Raw genomic sequence first — 17,848 nt, 5'->3', positions numbered from 1 at the left:
CGATTCTTTAACTGTCTGTATTAAAAGTTGCCATCAGCTGACTGACATTCAAATTTTATCTCTTCTTACTCATCTATGCCGTAATGCATGAATCAACAGTGCATTTGGGGTTTGTTTTAAAACATTTTAAAAACAAATAATTAGCTACAGAGGTACATGGATATGCAATAGCAGTTAAGTGTGATGGCTTTTGTGATACTGATGCAGTAAACTACCACATGTATCAAAATGTTTTATTAATTTAAAAGATTACCGTTAACATAAGGAAGATGAATGCAGTTATTCCTAGAATGAGGATTTCTTTATTCCCTTTGCTTTCTGCATGCAACTTGCGATAATACGGTCCTATGAGGTAAGTCTTTATAACAAGACATATAAGAAAAACAGCAGCCAGAGAAAAGAGAATTTGGCCAATCAGTATCAGTATTCTCAGTATTTCCTTGAAAATGCTGGAAGAGAAGAACAAACAAAACATTTCTTTCAAGTGCTCTCATGCCTCCCAACCAGTTCCCCTTAAGTGAAAAGATCTAATTCCACAGATGTTCAAAACTGAGTAGCTACAGTAAGATACTTAGATACATTAGTAAACAAGATGAATACTAAATCTGCTGAGCGCCCAGCAATCTCTTCTACAACCTAGAATTTACTTCCATGTTGACTCAAAGAGATTTTGTGGATTGATCTTCAAGGTAAGCCATCAGGCTCAATAATGCTATCACATTGTCTTTGACAAAAATAGGTCTTGAGGGAATAAAGTAACTGAAGAAATTAACTTATTTTTTTTACAAAAACTTTTCACTACAAATTTGAAGTGCTGGACAGGACTAAGGCAGCTAGAGCAGAACTGACGTTAACTGTAGCGCTCTCGTATTCATATATGCAATCTACATACTAATTAGAAAGGGATGGGGGGAAGATACATATACTTTTTTTTTTTTTTTTACCTGGAATGTGTGCTCACTCCTGCTTGAATAAGTGTAGGCATGACAGCTATAAATAAACCAAGCTGCACATCCTGCATCACCAACATGCCAAGCAGCACGCTACTGTAGTCAATATCCCCTGTACACCAACAAAGCAGTCACGGAAACATTCATCAGAATCTAGGAGTGCTTGCAGTGCTCAGAAATCTAGAAATGTCTTCATCAAATGGAGGCTAAGTATAGTTCTCAATGGGGTGAGGTCATTCAAAGCCTTCTGTTTAGTGTTTTTTTCCCTCAGCAGTAAGTAAATTAAAATATACATAAATAAAAATATATTAAAAATATAAATAAAGTATTCATATGAAGCTTTTGTTACACAATAAAAATATAGACTTTGCTTAGCAGCTAAGCACTAGTTATGCATTTACTGGAACTCCATCACTGAAAACATACAGTCTTTAGAATAGCAGACACATGTAAGAGTCTGCATGTGTAAAATATACGCTTTGAATTTAGGCATTAGAATATGAATATTCTAGGGGGTGGGGAGAACTTTAATGCAGTATGTATGAGGGAGGTTTAAGTGGAAGAAAGCAGGATTGCAAAACTTTTGAAAGGAAACATTTAGATGTCTTTGAGAAGCTAGCAACATAGCACTTGAAGGTACTTATTTGAAGAGCTGTTACCTATGAAAGACTACTTGAGCTGGTCTTAGTTTGCCGAAGAAGGACACGAATTACTTAAGTTAGCCTTTCTGCCCTGATGACAGACTGGTAGTAACGGTCTAACCTGGTAACCTCTTAAAAAGCACAAGCATTCAAGACCCTCAGTGAAGTAAATTCTTAACATGGTACTGATTGGGCTACACTGTGTTTTTCTGAAGAGGACTGGCTATGTAAATAGCAGGCACACCTCTTAACAAGAATACATGCAACGCTGGCCGGTGTTAAAGAAGGATGATCATTTGTAACCAAACTTAACAGTGGATTTTAGTTTTGTTTCATTTTTTAAGTAGTTTCTCATAATATGACAAAGTCAACTGCTTTCAAATTTGATTGTAGATACTACAGTAGTCCATATTTAAAATCACACTTACCTTCTTTATCACCCCGAACACTACCTGCAAGAAATCTTGACACCAATGGCGTACTTGATAAAGATAAACAAGTGGAAATGAAGACACTTTGTGTTGGTCTAATTTGGAGCAAGTGTCCCCATAGTAAACCAAAGGCAATCATCAGAACCGTCATGTAGCAGGGTCCTTGCAAAGATATTTTCCATACCTTGGGAAGAACACAAGTTCTTATGATAAAGTCTGACCTCACTTTTCTCACTGATAAGTTACAATGATTTTCAGCACAAATAAGCAGTTAAAGATGCATGATTTGTGGCTGCAGTGCTGGGCCACAGAAGTAATAGGGTCTCATCCTATATATCCTAAAACTCTTAAGCTATTATGCCTAGAAGATAATATTCTATGCCAGAAGGCTCATTACCAGAAATTAGGTAAATTTCCCAGAGCTCACAGACAAATTAAGGGCCAAAAGGTCCAGTATGGGATGAAATAGATTAAAATCATCAAATGGAAGACCGGTTATTTGATGTGATTCTAGGGTGGGGAAAAAATCATCATCAATGCCAGCAGCTCGCTCCACAATACTGAGCACGCAGCTCTGAAGTCACAATGTACATACTACAGTTTAGGAACCCTTGAATTACTGATTTTTATTTTTGACTTTAGATGGACTAGAAATAGCAGATTAAGCTAAATGCTCATAAGTTTTAACACATTTCAATTAAAGCTTTTATAGTCTCATGAACTCACAAGCATCAGTTTAAGAACAAATCACACAATGCAACTCTTTACATATTTCACAGCAGTATTTTCCACTATGAAAATTCTAGCTGGTTTATGAGTAACTTTTTTTTTTCCATTAAGACCAAAAGAAACTTGTACCTTTTTGCTGAATCCTGATGCCACATCATGTAATACCCGAGATTGTGCTAACATACTTGCAGAATCAGTTTATTAGTCAGTACAGCATGTATCATCAATTCAGTATGCAGTACTTAAACTGATTTTTTTTTTTTTTTTTTAAATAAGAGGACTGGCAAACATCACTGGACACTCCATAACAGCAACTGCATGTTACTGCATGTTAAAATAAAGCAGAGATGGATTGCCATAAACTGTGTGAGATTTTTCTGGTAATCCAACTGTTCTACTAAAAATGAAGAGAAATAGCAAAGGCTTTTTTTGGAGACACCAAATAAATAATGCATTCTGGTTTTTCCAACGAGTTAAAGGGAAGAAGCAAGTGTCATATTTGTCTTTTCAAAAATGTACAAAGTTACACCAGTGTATTATAGGGAGAATGTAAAAATCTGAACTAGAACTGATAACTTGAACATTAGCAACTAAATCCTGTAATGGAGAGGCATTATACAAAAATACCTTTCTTAATCTTTCAGGAGAAAATTCCAGACCAACTAGAAAGAGAGTGAAGAATACACCAAACTCTCCTAATGTCTCCACCTGTACAATAGACTTTAAAAAAAAAAATATCAGTGCACAGCAGTCTACTTATAATACAAATTATACATCCACATACAAAATAAATTGTTTCTCGTTATGTTTCCACAGTTAGTTCACTTGTTGGTCATATGACATCAGAAGTTCCCTCAGCATCTTTAGGGTTCAAACTTTTTCCCATCACCTGGCTGCTACTAGATAATTTGGTTGGATAGTGCTGGTCACACAAAATGTACATGTGCATTGATCTAGGTAAGCTTGCTTGCTTGTTGAATATAAATAGGTTAAAGTTTTATGCATATGCTATTAAACCCCCAAGGCTTGCATTCCAGACGTTACTTCTGTCTAGTTATTTTATTGGTCTATTGTTGTCATCATTCTGCTAGCCTGTAGTTGCTGTTCTGCTCTCCATCCCATAGACTCTGTGCATCCATCTCTCAGACCATACAACTACAGTCTTTCCACTTCAGAGAAGGGTGCAGCAGCAAGAACAGCGGTTGTCTTCCTTGTCACAACAGAAAAACCTAACATTTCTTTTCTATGTATTTACAGTCCAGAGCAGAAGAGGACAGGGTCTATCATCAATCATAGAGAAAAGGAGATGGAAACTATCTTCCCTGCCAGATTAGAATCTGCCTGCCTCCTAAATTCCTATGACGTTCAACTTTTTTATGAAATACAGAGGAGATAAAAGGAGAGAGTACATACAAGAAACCCAGTCAACATGAGCATTATCCAGATGAAAAACGTTAAATCACAGCTCCACAAGGAACAGGCAGCTCACTAAGAAACTGTCCTAAGGAAACCTCCCTCATCTCTGTTCTGACAACATCATCTTTCTCAGTGTAAGTCTCTGAAAATTCATTATTGAATCTCCTCCTAATGCCAAGCTTACAAACTTGTTTCTCAATCTAAGTGGTCATGTTTTCCAGACCTTCTCAACCCAGAAGTTACGTACTACACAAAGGTTATTATTTAATCTCAGTCTTAGAATATGAAATTTTGAAAATGTAGTATTTGTAGCCTTCTCTTCCAATATGAGATTGACAAAATCCTACAATTTCTACTCATCCCTACTTACTTTTGAGCCCAACAGTCACTTTCAACAAAAATCCACATAAGAGCAGAGGTTGCAAAGACAGTAAGTTCCAAGCAGTTACGTGGATATCAATGTAATAGAAATGTGTAACTTAACTGGACATTACCACGCAACCTTAAAAAGTGTTCTGTTTTGCCTGCTGGCTAAACAATCTGTTAATGCACACCAGACCACGAATCAAAACACGTGCAACGGCTAGCCAACCACAGCCCACAGTTTCACATTGAGCTAGTAATCAGGGTACACGTGATGGAGCTAAAAAGGTTCAAGAGACTTGAGGAATGTGGGCAGGGGACTGGAAAACAACTAGGGTGACTAGGATGGATGAAAGAGCTACAGAGATGCAAAATAACTCTCTAGGAAGCCAAGCTATGGTACTCAGGAAACTACTTGTTTTAAACGCTTCCTCTACTGCCAACATTGACTTTTTGTAAGTTTCTGAATATCTGATGTCATTTAAATAATTTGGCTCTCAAATGTGATGCTTTATGATTAAAGACAAACAGAAAAGAAACAAACAAACAAAAAAACAAAACAAAAACCCACAACACACAACCTTCAGCTTTCGCTTTCAACAATTGCTTATGTCATGATTATACAGGAGAAAAAAATTGAAAACAAAACAATTCAAAGACATAAAATTTTAAGGCCTCATTTTGTAAAGTTCCAGGTTTGGGGTTTTTTATTTATTTTTAAATACATTTGAGGTTGGCAATACCATATTCTTTTAAAACTACTTTTAAAGATTCCAACAAATTCAGTCAAGAAGCAACTTGCACACTTACCTTGATACTATTTAGTCCTGATGGTCCTAAGAGTACTCCACAGATGATATACCCAAACATGGTTGGCAATCCTATTGTTGTGCACAGCCAGCCACATGGCAAAGACAACATTCCTATTGTCACAATATCCTAAATATGCAAGATTTACAAATGCATTAATATAAAGGACATACAAATTTGTGATTAAAGACTATTATCTTTCAAAATACAAATAGCACTGTAAAATTAAATGTGAAATACTGCCTGTGAAAAGAAAACACAACTTCAGTAAGCTAACCTGAACATTTTGTTGTAGGTGTAAGCACTGCAGTTTTGCAGATGAAGCAGATGTGGTACTGACCTTAAGTAACTGGTAGCTTTGGAGACTTTTAATCAATTTATTAGATATTTTAAATACATTATAGGAAGTAGACATTTTCCTGGGGAATTGTCAGGGGAAGGGCACTTTGCATTGAAACAAAATGGAATAACAGATCCATTTTGGTTTGGGTGTTTTTTAAAAAATAAAAAAAATAAAAAAATAAAAAAATATTCCAATCCAGTTATTCCTCATGAAGCACAAATGCAATTAAAAACATGTCTATGTATTTTCCAGCATCCCTTTTTTCACAAGACACAAACAGATAAATTCTCTCTAGTGACAATATGCAAATGGCTTATCAGGGAAAGCAGTAGCTTGCTTTAATACTGTGCAGTCCGAGAGAAGGGATGCTGCCCCAAAGGTACAACAAGTTAAATCAAATAAAAACAGAGAGGATTCATGCAGCATCGCAATCAGTCTTGTGAAGACTATACTAGGAGTAGGGAAAGCACTGGCCAGATCGCCAGTACACGGGGGAATCATGAATGGGGACAAATGCTAAAACTATATTAAATCCAATCAAGCAGTACTGGCATGCAAACTAGTGGGACTAAATCTTACCAAAGCAAATGACAAGAACGTCTCCAAAACATTTACCTTTATGAAATGATGATCAGCACGAGGAATCGTTGAATCCCTGGGCTTGGTAAGGATATACTGATTGTTCTGGGAATCAATAAGCATACTAAGACCTAAGTCATCCTCTACTTCTCTTTTTGAAGCATTTCTTTTGGAGTTGGCTTCATCTTCTTCCACCCTTAAAACCGCTTCAAAGTTAACACCTCTTACCTGTGAAAAAAAGAAAGCAATTAACAAAAAAAAAAAAAGGGGGGGTGTCAATGAAGCATACAGTAAAAAGCAAAAGACTATTAGTTGTGCTTGAAGTTGCTCCAGAATTTGTTGACAGACTACAAATACTGCAGTTTACTGCAGTTTCTTCTTAGAAAAGTCTTTCCACCTCTATCAAAATTTCATGTCCATAACTGAAAAGCCTATAATTTGCTTTACATTTTAAAAACAAGGGGATTTCTAGACCTCTTTAGCCAAGCTGTCCAACCAAAAAATACAGAGACAAGGTTTCAAAGCTGTAAAATTCCAATTCAGTATTTTTAATTGCATTTAATCTGAAATATTTTTTTGAAAAAGCTTTATCACATTTAAAACACAAAAGGTTGGACTGAAATATAACATTTTATTCCTTTGAACAAAAACAATTAGAGATGACAAAGTGATTTTCAGTTCACAAAAATCTCAAATAATGACTGCAATCCAAGTCAAGAAAAAGTCACTGTCCTTTAAATTTGAAGGAGAGAGAATAAGAACTGTTTCTACCTAGCTCTGTCTTTAGTGCCTGTGAGGACAGCAGGATGATTTCACTATTCGTTGTATTTTAAATAATGTAGATTTTACCACTATTCAGCAACAGTTCAGGTTGTTACTTCTTTCAGACTCCAGTAAAGAGAGAGTAGGCTGTTGTCATTCCAATGACTGAGTACAAAACATTACACTTTTCTGGATTGCCATATTTTGCCCAAGGTACTCCCCAATTTAATGATGAAATGTCATATAGATGACATAAGTCATCTATAAAACAGCCTCCTATTTTTCTTTGCTGATTCCCCAGCACATTTCCCCAAACTGTTCAGATAAACATTGCATTTTCAGTATTTAATATTTAACCTGCAATTTTTATCCTTTTCTTCCACTCTTTTGGGGGTGTGTGTGTATAATTAAATAAAAACTTTTGCCACAGGAATGACCTCGTCCCCTGTTTTTGTACGTGATGCAATATGAAGGGCCTCTAAAGAATTGGAAGTCACTAAGAATCAGAGGGGAAAAAAGAAATACGAAACAAATCATGAAGTTTGCAGAATTATTCAGAAGCATAAAACAGCTGCTTCAATCATTAGCATTTCTAGCTGTTGGAGTAAGACACTGATGATTTTTTTTTTTTTAATGCATTATGAAAGTTGTCTTTTCACCTTTTCTTTTTCCCCGCAAAAAACCCTGTCTTTTTGTATATATTTGCCTTTACTTCCCTAAGCTTCTCACTTACCAGGTTATTTTGCATTCCAGAATGAGGTGTCCATTGCCAAGTCTAGCAGACCAAACCATGTTTTCACACTTTCAGCTGACGGGAAAAAGCAGGAGCTGCTGCATGCCACATACATGCAAACTATTCTCACAGTATTGGAGCAAAGGAGAAAGGCTTCCCTACAGTCAGCAAACATGAAGAACTGTTTCTGATCTGAATACACAATAAGTGCCCAATCCTACTGTTTTTCTGTCTTCTTTGCTCCTGACCTCCTCTTCCCACACCCTCATTGTTACTCCGGGGATACTAAAAGAGAGCTTAGAGCTTACTGTTAAATGTTGGCTCTGCAATATAAAACATACTTTACGCTGACTTTCACACTGGAATTATTTCACTGTTCAGTGCAGTGTCCCCATCTTGCAGATGACTATAACTTTCCCTAAAAACCAAAGTACTACTAAGCCAACATCTGTTCAAGTATCTTCTTGGGAATTTAATGTTATGATATTTGCAACAGTGTTCACTAAGCAAAATTATCTTATAAAATAAGCAAAATTATCTTATAAAATACATCAGCAGTGAAGCATCTACTTTGAAGCTCTGGAACTCCAAATAGAGTTTGTTATATGTTCCTTTGTACTTGGTAGCTTGTGTGTCTGGAATCTAACCAAACATCTTGGCATCAAAATTAAAAATGTATCAAAGATCATATAAAAGCAATGCAATTGGATAAATACATTCCTCATCTAGTGGAGTTCACAGTCTACATCAGAAACAATATTAGGAAAAAGGGGAAGATGTTTATAAGATTAGGACAATTATGAAAAATAATCTGTTTTTTCTGCATAACATATATAAAAAAAATAATCACCCATTGCATGGCTATTATGGTGCATTTTTGCTTTTACAAAAGAAAAGGGAACTGACAAAAAGACAGACTATACTAGAAGAGCAAGAGTAGATGGCACAGGTTCAGAGGAGCTCTTAAATACTAGTGAATTTGAGGACATAATAAGAGAAAACAGTTAATTTCAGGATTATATTTCCAAAATCAACAACTTCTGAAAGCAGGTTGCATATAACAGAATAAAGTGCGCAAATACTCATATTGCATTAAGTGGGTTAGCTCAGATTTATTTTTTTTTTCATTTTTACCTACTACACTTCTCTAATTATGTTCTAATAGACACTTTTCTATCTTTATCAGATTACTGATCATTCTATTTGAGCTTCTTTGTTCTAATGTTCCCGTGTTCTAGCTTACGGGAAAACACACCAGATGCTTCTTGCAAAGATGGAGATGTAAATAGTCCCTCCAGGTTGCATTTCGTGATTCCTTTTCTTTCGTGAATAGACATACAAGCAGAAAACCGAAGGGGTACACCGGAGAAGAAGGATGCGTTGGCATGTTGCCAATTAACAGGTGTAGCCGAAAAAACGTCATTCCAGGTCTCTTTAAAACGTGCCGTTATACCCCAGCGGAACAGAAGAGGGCACTCCAGCTAGCTTGTCCCTTCCCGGCTGTTGGTCCTGGCTGGATAGGATTCCCACTGGCTACAATTCCTGCTATCTGGCATATACAAAATAAAAAGCTGCTTCCACTTTCTCTCAATACAAGTACAGGTACAAAAAAATGGCCTGGCTCTCTACTACAGAGCAACTGCTTTTCCTCCTCAGCAGAATTCAAGAATTATGCTCGCCTCGGAAGTCAACCTGCAAATCCACAAAAATCCTTCAAGAGCAAAAGCCAAATAAAATTGCAACCAATGTTTATGCAAACAGGACCAATTTAGAAGTCTCCAAGGACAGCACAATGGAACACGAGAATAAACTGATGCACTCCCAGCTCCGGATACACACAGCCTTACCTGAGGGATACTGTCCATCATGCAACATAGAAACAATGAATAATGCAAATAGGCCAATGTACAAAAAGCAGAGGAAGTCAGAACATCACAAACACATTTCAGGTCCTTACCTTGAACAATATATCTTTTCCCAGACTGTGAAAACTAACTGCAAGGATTCTTGTTCTCCCATAACTTTCTCAACAAAATGAAAGAGAAAAAAGCAGAGACTATGCTTAACATGATAACTCCATATCCTGCAAAGTCTAAATATCACAGTCCTCACCACCACTGAGATGTTATAACTCTCACAGGCTGTATCAGTGAGATGGACTACGCTTGTCACTGTCAAAGCGGCAGCCACAGGGAAGGCTTTCAAATCAAAAACACAGAAATCACTAGCAAAAAGGAGTAATAATTTCTGTTTGCTCACTCCTAACAAGCAATCACTCCACCACTAAATACTTTCTTCTGTTGAAAGGGAAGCAAGAGCAAATGCAAAGCCAAAAAATTTTTGTTTTGTTTTTTTAAAGTAGTAACTAAAATCCTAACAACTATTTAACACAAGAGAAACACCCCTACAGTGCAAATACCAACTAAAAAAAAAAATAAATGCACACCAATGAAAAGAGTGAGTCTAAAACATCACTTACAGATTTGTTGTCATCAAAGGCATGCTCTTCTATTTCCTCTTCCAGTCTATCGGCTGCCTTCCTGACATCTTCTAGAATTTCATCAAGCATTGACAGGCTTTTGTTTTGATGCTGCATGTTCTTAAGGGCTTCGACCTGATGTTTTTCTGCTGCTAAGAGTTCAACGTATTCCATTTCTTCCTGTTGAATTTTACAACACACAGATAAAGTGCTGACCAGGCCTTCAAGCAGAAAAACATTTGACATAAATGTATGCTTCTTTTGACACAAAACACCTTATGAGTGGAATTGCAAAAGCAATATAGACTTCATAATGGTATTTGGAGATTGCTTTCTCTTGTGACAGTTTTCACAGGAGAAAGTGGGCAAGAAAAACAACAACCAAACAAAATATCCACCAATTGCCTTTTCTGATCCATTAAACAGTAGAGCTGCCCTAAGGATACGATCCAGAAAATACAAGAAAGGAATTACTTTGAGGAACTCCAGGAAACATTTCAAACACAAGTAAAGTTTAGAGCTCAGTGCTTTAGCAGGGAAGCATAGTAATGTCAAAAGCATAGCTTTACTAGCTACGACAAACAAATTGGAAAGAAAACACAATGAATCTTAATTTTATAAACCATTTTATAAGCATAGGAAGAGGTCTGTTTATGGTTTCCAAAATTTACAACACTGTGGAAACAGCTACAAAAAAAAAATAAAAGCAGTTGGAAAACACTACAGATGAGCAGTCAAGCACTCTAGCTGAGGTTCCTGCTTATGTTTCCCAAGAAACATTTTTCCTATCAGAAATAAAATACTTGACTTTGTCCATATTTTCAGTTTGGGCCTTTTATGAACTTGCACTAATGACTTCTGAAATCCGTGTCTAGGCTTCAAAAGTAAGAAAAGAAAAAATGCTGATGTGGTTTGATATGGTGTAAAAATATTTCAGTAGCTTCTCTGATAAAGTTATGATGTTTCATTTTTCTTTGGATGTTTCAGGTTCAAAAAAAACCCAAAAAAGTAAGTTTATTTACTGATCAAGACGGGATTTCACACTGCACCTTCTAAATAGTTACCAAGACTATAACCAAACATAATACTTTGTGTACTGACATAGTATAATTTGAGATTTTTTGGAAAACAGATAAGATGCCTCACTTCACATGCCTACATTCTTTTAAAGATGCACTGGTTGAGAAAGAAAACAACTATGAATGAGGAAACATATGCAATGGCAGGCTCCTTCCTTTCAGTTAGATTCAGGATGCTGAGAATATTTAGATGAGACCCTACAGCTGTTCTTTAAGAGAGCCAATATTATTACCAAGGGAAAAAAAAAAAGACCCGGCAAAAAATATAAGCAATCTCTAGGTCAGACTGAATTCCCAGAAAACGCAAGTTTCTGTCTCCATTTTAGATGCCCTGTCATACCCATTTAGAAATCAGATAAAACGTATGTTTCCCTTAGGTTGCGTGTTTTATCTGCTTGCCCCACACAGATTTCTTGGATAACCCGGGCACCTAAAATGGTCCTAAGCTATGTTTAAATAACTGGAGCATCCCCTCCTCCACACATGTTTGCGGATGGACATTTTTCCCCTTGAAACCTGCAAGAGCATGCCTGTAATTTAATCAGTTCCCTGATGCCAAGACAAGAGTATGTTCAGTACAGCCTGTAACTGTAGCTTAACCCCTTTTAAAATCCTCACAGTCAGATGAATACTTCTGGTTGTGAGGAAACCACAGAATTGCTGGCTCTTGTCTGTTGGTGTTTAGAATTACCATAGTTACACTGGCATGATGAAAACTACCCGGTTCCCAAAATAACTGGAGTTGGGAAAAACGTAACTATTAATGTGTTTGGCCCAATGTCAACTACTTTAGTTCTTATGCAACACATAAGCAAGAGAGACAGTCACTCTCATGCAGCCTCAAGGAAAAACATTTCCTATCTGTTGTTCTCTGCTAGCAGACATTGCTTGAAAGATGTAAAAAACAGCCCCCATATGAGCTACAGATTCTTTTCTCAGTCAGCAGCAACTTAGAACATGAGATAGAATTGACAAGGTTTAGATTCTTTCCTCTCAAAAAGGGAACGGGTTTTGGGTGCAGGGAACCGATCAGTCCTTTCTGTCGGCGAAGACCAACTGGCTGAACAGTTAAACTGCAGAAAAATAAATGAGGCTCTAATTCTCAAGAAGTTAACCTTCTCTCAATAGCAAGGTAAAAGAGCTTTGAAAAAAAATCTGAGTTTAGCTGTAAATTCCTTTAATTAATGAAGGCAAAGGTTTTTGTGTTCTATTAAAGCGGCACCCCTGTTTTCACCTACAGTCCAGTGTCATGGCAGTAGAGTGGGACAATCACAGAGAACGGTGTCCACGAAAAGGACAAGCTCTTAAACAGCCTGCTACATGTTAAGCAGAAGTGCATCACAGTATAAACACTGTTCCACGACTCATGCCGGGATTGGAGACATCTGATCACAAGGTACATACTAAGCAATCTTTTAAGCAAGGTAATACAGAGAAGGATTGTGCTGCACTAAACAGGAGTTTAGGAACACCCAGAAAACACATGAGCGAAATGAAGTAAGATTAAGTAAGGCTTTGGGGCAATGCTGATTAAGGATGCAGCGTTGCTGTTGCTCTCTGCTGTTTAATCAGGGATGAAAAAAGGACATTCAGAGGAGGATGCATCTTTGCACTGTTTGTGAGTTATTTTTTCCATCATTGTCCAAGTAGCAGGCACCTGAACCTCCACGCAGGTTCCTGGAGCAAAGGAAGGCAGAATCTATTTTTACCACTTCTTTCTTCCCCTTCCCCCACCATGAATGATTCCGCTACACCTTTTCCCAGCAGCAGAAACAGCAAGAAATGTATCAGACATGCATACATATCCCAACACTAAAGACTTCTAAATACTTCCACTCAACAGAAATAAAACAAAGGGAAGAGTCCAGCACCCTCTACAGTCATTTCTGTTTTCCATTTAATCCCTGCTTAAAAAAAAGAAAGGATTGTCTTATAAGTACACCAACAAAGTAATCATTACAGTAAAATGAAACCAGAACAAAATTGGACCTAATGTATGTCTTCTGAAGTAAGAACAAGTGTCCCCCCCCAAAAAAAAGACATCCCATGTAATTTTCATCTTTTTGGCACGCATTTCCCCAGTAACCTTTGTTTTACTTTATGTAACAATTATAAGATTAAGAACAACAAATATTGTTTAAATAATCATGTGAATGACATAAGAAGGAAGGGCGTAAAAGATTACTTGTTCAAGTGAATATCTTGATATGGTAATACAAAGAAGGCCTACATGGTCCACCTCCGCAGAAGTAAAGTTTTGACAGGACACGCATCTGTAACACATCATTATACACAGAGACCTCCTTTTATGCGAAAAATGAGGAAACACCATTCTCAAGTTCAAGGATAGATTACTTCAGTATTTTACAGTAACATTGCCAAGAATTAGGTAAATGAGAAAGAAGATTCTGGACAGCTTCACTGCTGCTATCTTAAGAGGTCTGAGAAAATAAAAAAGGTGGAAAATCAAGTAATTTTCATCACAATCACTACCATTTCTATGCAGCAGAGGCTGGCACTACCATTACGTGCCAATATCAAAGTCATATTGAGCACTTCATTGGAACACACCTAGATCCAAGCTACTCCCATCCAAATTTGTCGTAATTCAGTCTTTGTTTTCACTACACAGACCACTCCAGCCTCCCAAGTCTGCAACCTAACTTCTATGTCCACCAGCCTTTTTGCCACAATTTACAGCACACTGTTCTTGCACACAATCTTTTGCCATCTTCACCTGTTAAGATCTGCACGTCTCTTACACAAACGCCCTTTAGAGATTCTCTGAGCTCAGATGCTATATCCCAATTATATTTTTTCCCTTCTCTTGCTCCCTTGTGCAAGGGCAGCCTCTTCTTTTAAAAGACAGAAAACAAAGAAAATATTTAATACATCCCTCCAGTGGCTGAGGGATAGAGCAAGGAAAAGAGCAATTTAAATACCAAATCAATTAAACGACATTTTCTCTCAATGGGAGACTTTCAGTACAGGGTCTGAGCACTACCAACTCCAGTAGACAGTGGCAGATTGTGCATACCCTAACAGGTCTGCATTGACACGGGAATTCAAATTTTCCATTAAGTACTCGTGCTCAACTGTTACTCATCTGTGCTTTTCTTGGTAAAGTTATTCTCAGCCGGCTCTTCCCTCGAAGCACTGTTTTTCAAATCTGTACTTTTTAGGCTAGGTGTGCTGTACTGTGATTAAAAATCTAGTCATCTCATATATTTCCACGTCCATTTTACCCACATCTATACCAATATGGAAATAAAAGGCTAGAAGTCATGCTGTTTAAATTGCAGATTTTGGTTGAGCGGTTCTCATTTAAAGTGGGAAAAACAGTTAGTATTTTGCCAATTTATGGCATTATGTCCACTCTCATAAACCCACTGGTTTATCTAGTGCAGCTGTGCTACGTGCACTGACTCACTTCCTGTATCCCTTTTCCTTTAACATAATATTTGTCATAGGTTTTATGATTATGCTTAGTTTTGTTTTGAGTAAGAAATATTGACTGCTAGTAACTTTTAAGCTCCAGACCAGAATTACTTCTAATTTTACTAATGAAAACAAATACTTCATTCAAAATCCATTTTAAACAGCAAAACACTTCAAGTTTCACGTAGGTACACCTTTTTATTAAAACAGATTGAAACTGTGCCATAAAAAAAAGTTAAAATCACAAGTAGAACATTAATACTCTAGTAAAAAACATGGGGGAACTAACCTTAATTGCAGCTTCTCTCAAGGCTTCCAGTCTCTGTCTGCTGCTTTCTTTCATATTTACAACATCTTTGTAATCACCCTGTAGAGCTCTCTGGAGGCCGTGGATTGCTTGAAAGACTGAGTTTTCACTTTCATTTAGCTCCTTTTGGAAAATTTCAAAGGTATGCACCTGAAAAAGTTTCTCTTCATCTGACAGCCCTGCATCCTTCTCAACTGCTCTTATAGCATTTTTTAGTTTGTTGAGAACAACGTTCTTTTGGCGAAGAAGGCCAGACAGTTTTCTGCAGCTCTCCAACACCCACTGCTTTCTCTGAGCGATAACAGCTCCTTTCCCACGGTGCAGCTTTATTGCATGTTTTACTACATCTTCATGTTCTGCAGGATTTGCTAACTGGCCACAAGGCAGTGAAACCAACGTCCATAGGGAAATAAATCCAGTCACCCTCATTCTTCACTTTTTATTGCTGTTGGGAGAAACTGATAATCCACAACTGCTCAAAGCTTTCTGCTACGTGGTTTCTGCATCTCCAGTATGAATACCATGCTGCAAGACAGTACCAATCAGTTACCAAACATGAAAACGTTGAGCCATTAGGTCAAACAAATGTAGAAAAACTTAAGACTGCATCCTACACTACTATACAGAATGTATATGGTCTCCTTCAAAAAGCAAGAAATAGCCCAAGGTTAGTGATAGATTTTTGTTTTTCCCTTGACTATTTTCTAGATATCGTCTTGTTTTAGAAACACTGAATGGAAAGCTTAGTCATTTCACATGGTAGTGACTTGCACTTCTTACATGAGAGAAAAGCCATTAAAAATATTAAGCCACGATGACATAGGCTGTACTTGAACGTAGCACCAGAACTCATCGTTCTTATCTATCAGAAAGCCTCTTGTATTTTTTCCAAGCCTATCCTAAAAAATTATATCACAACCATTTGTTATTTATACAGCCTCAGAAGCATTAACACACTCAACTACACAAAACATAATGAAAAAAAGCCTAACCGAAACAGATTACATTATCAATCATACTTGTGAAAGAAACATTTCTACAGTAAAGAAATAACAGCAAAACTTCCTGGACTTCTGAGCACTACTAGTTTGCATCAAAAACCTTCACCTGACAGGCTGCATTGCCTTCAGGCATTTTACCTTCAAAGCTAATTATTGATCCTCACGATTTTAAAATAGAGTTACAAGAACACTAAAAGTAAAATCGATTCATTCATAAGTTAATTTCCCAGAAGCTACTTGAATATCTATATTTAAACTGCTGTATTTGCTTTTAACACCAAGCAGGACTGAATTTCCAAACTAAGAATGAATTTCCTTCCCCCAGATCCTACAGGAAAATACTGACATTACCATAAAATAACGAAGTTACATTTTCTTTAAAAATAACCCAACCAAACAAACACAAAACCCCATAAAATCCCTCCACACGCACCACAAAGTTATACATAATGATGTATAAATATATGTACAAAACATACATTTATCACTGAAGCATGGCATTCTAAAAACTCACAACACACACTACATGTTAGTAGATCATCAATAGAGTAGGTATTTGCCTAAAACTTTAGCTGCAATCTTGATCTCTGGGCCAACAGCCTTAATCAGGAACCAACATATGGACAGTGTCATCTGGAAGCAGCCTGTGTACGAGAAAATCTTCTTTTCCTATAATGCAGTGGCAGTCACAATCACAAGTATCCAAGCCAGCCATCATCAATATATAAAATGGGAAGGGAAGAGGGCAAGCACAGCCATGGACTACCTTCATTTTTAAAATGCCCTTCCTCTCTGTTTCAGAAAAAACTGAGAAAACCTGTCTGTGGGTTGGTTTATTTCTTTTCAATGCATGAAATACAAGCCAAAGTATTGGCCAAAGCTATCAATAGTTGACTATGTGCTAGGGTTAACAACATGAAGAGACAAAACATTCAAAATTAAGAACTGAAAGTGTAATTGAAGTAGCAAAAGCATATCTACATCACTCTAATTTCAATAAAATAATAAAGTAGAAATATTTCAGAACATTGATAAAGCTATGAGGTTTACTATTTTTAAGAAATTGGGAAAAAATGACAATCCCCACCACCTGACAAAATTCTAGAGTGATATTTAAGGAAATATTTCTTCACGTACACAAAGTAATACTCTTCCTGTTTAACATGGCTGAAGGAGAGATTTTGCTGAATAGATTACAACCTATTCCTGCAAGAAAGAAGAAGAAGAAAACACCTAATGTATCTTCAAGCTTCTGTTTGCACATCCTACGTGGTACGTAACTACATAACTAAATTCTGATCAGAGATTTACACTAGTAAGTTTGCCCACTGTGTAAACTTACCACCGTGGTTCAGACACATATAGCAGTTATGTCTCGGTAACAGTGTTTTTTACTTGGCTAGCAAAAACTATTTAGAAAAGTGCCACCTGAGGCAGTGCTCAAAAGCTGTTAAGGGAATAATGACCTCACATATAAAAATATATGATGTGCTTCAGAGTACAAATAAAATGAAAGAGGAAAAAAAGAACCAAACAAAACACAAGTCACTCCTCTCCATGCAGCAGCAGGTATCAAATTAGAGGGAATTCCTGTCGCTTGGAGTCCTTTTTAAGCACAGTTTGTTTTCCGATGGATTGCGGTTCATCTTCCCGATTTTTCCCTTCCTGAACACCGCGTTTCACCGAGCTGGCATCAGACCCTGCCTCCAAGGCAAGCCCCGATCTTCTCTTCGGAAACGCTTTCGGGTCCTCCCGCACCACCTGCCAGCGCGGCCGCCACCCACCCC

General features: G+C 37.1%; 1 protein-coding gene across 6 annotated transcripts in view; it reads right to left on the bottom strand.

The window, feature by feature from the left end:
• TMCO3 (transmembrane and coiled-coil domains 3) overlaps positions 1-17,848 on the bottom strand; it is a 35,482-nt gene that overhangs the window by 16,842 nt on the left and 792 nt on the right. For 5 of the 6 annotated variants that reach the window (XR_008463799.1, XR_008463823.1, XR_008463821.1 and 2 more), the window contains exons 3-10: positions 15,043-15,585; positions 10,237-10,416; positions 6,299-6,490; positions 5,341-5,469; positions 3,379-3,471; positions 2,020-2,206; positions 945-1,062; positions 254-449 (exon numbers count right to left, since the gene is read on the bottom strand). Coding sequence is in view for 3 of the 6 variants with exons in the window: in XM_054185468.1 (XP_054041443.1) it covers positions 254-449; positions 945-1,062; positions 2,020-2,206; positions 3,379-3,471; positions 5,341-5,469; positions 6,299-6,490; positions 10,237-10,416; positions 15,043-15,489 (1,542 nt within the window). In the remaining 3 variants the exon portion in view is untranslated. Of the gene's footprint in view, positions 1-253; positions 450-944; positions 1,063-2,019; positions 2,207-3,378; positions 3,472-5,340; positions 5,470-6,298; positions 6,491-7,757; positions 7,800-10,236; positions 10,417-15,042; positions 15,586-17,848 lie in introns of all 6 variants that reach the window. The other variant, XM_054185770.1, reaches the window with a different exon arrangement.

Source organism: Rissa tridactyla, chromosome 1 (assembly GCF_028500815.1).
Source record: "Rissa tridactyla isolate bRisTri1 chromosome 1, bRisTri1.patW.cur.20221130, whole genome shotgun sequence".
Taxonomy (NCBI): Eukaryota; Metazoa; Chordata; class Aves; order Charadriiformes; family Laridae; genus Rissa; species Rissa tridactyla.
Note: the sequence above shows the minus strand (reverse complement) of the source record. Positions and strands in the feature narration are given on the sequence as shown.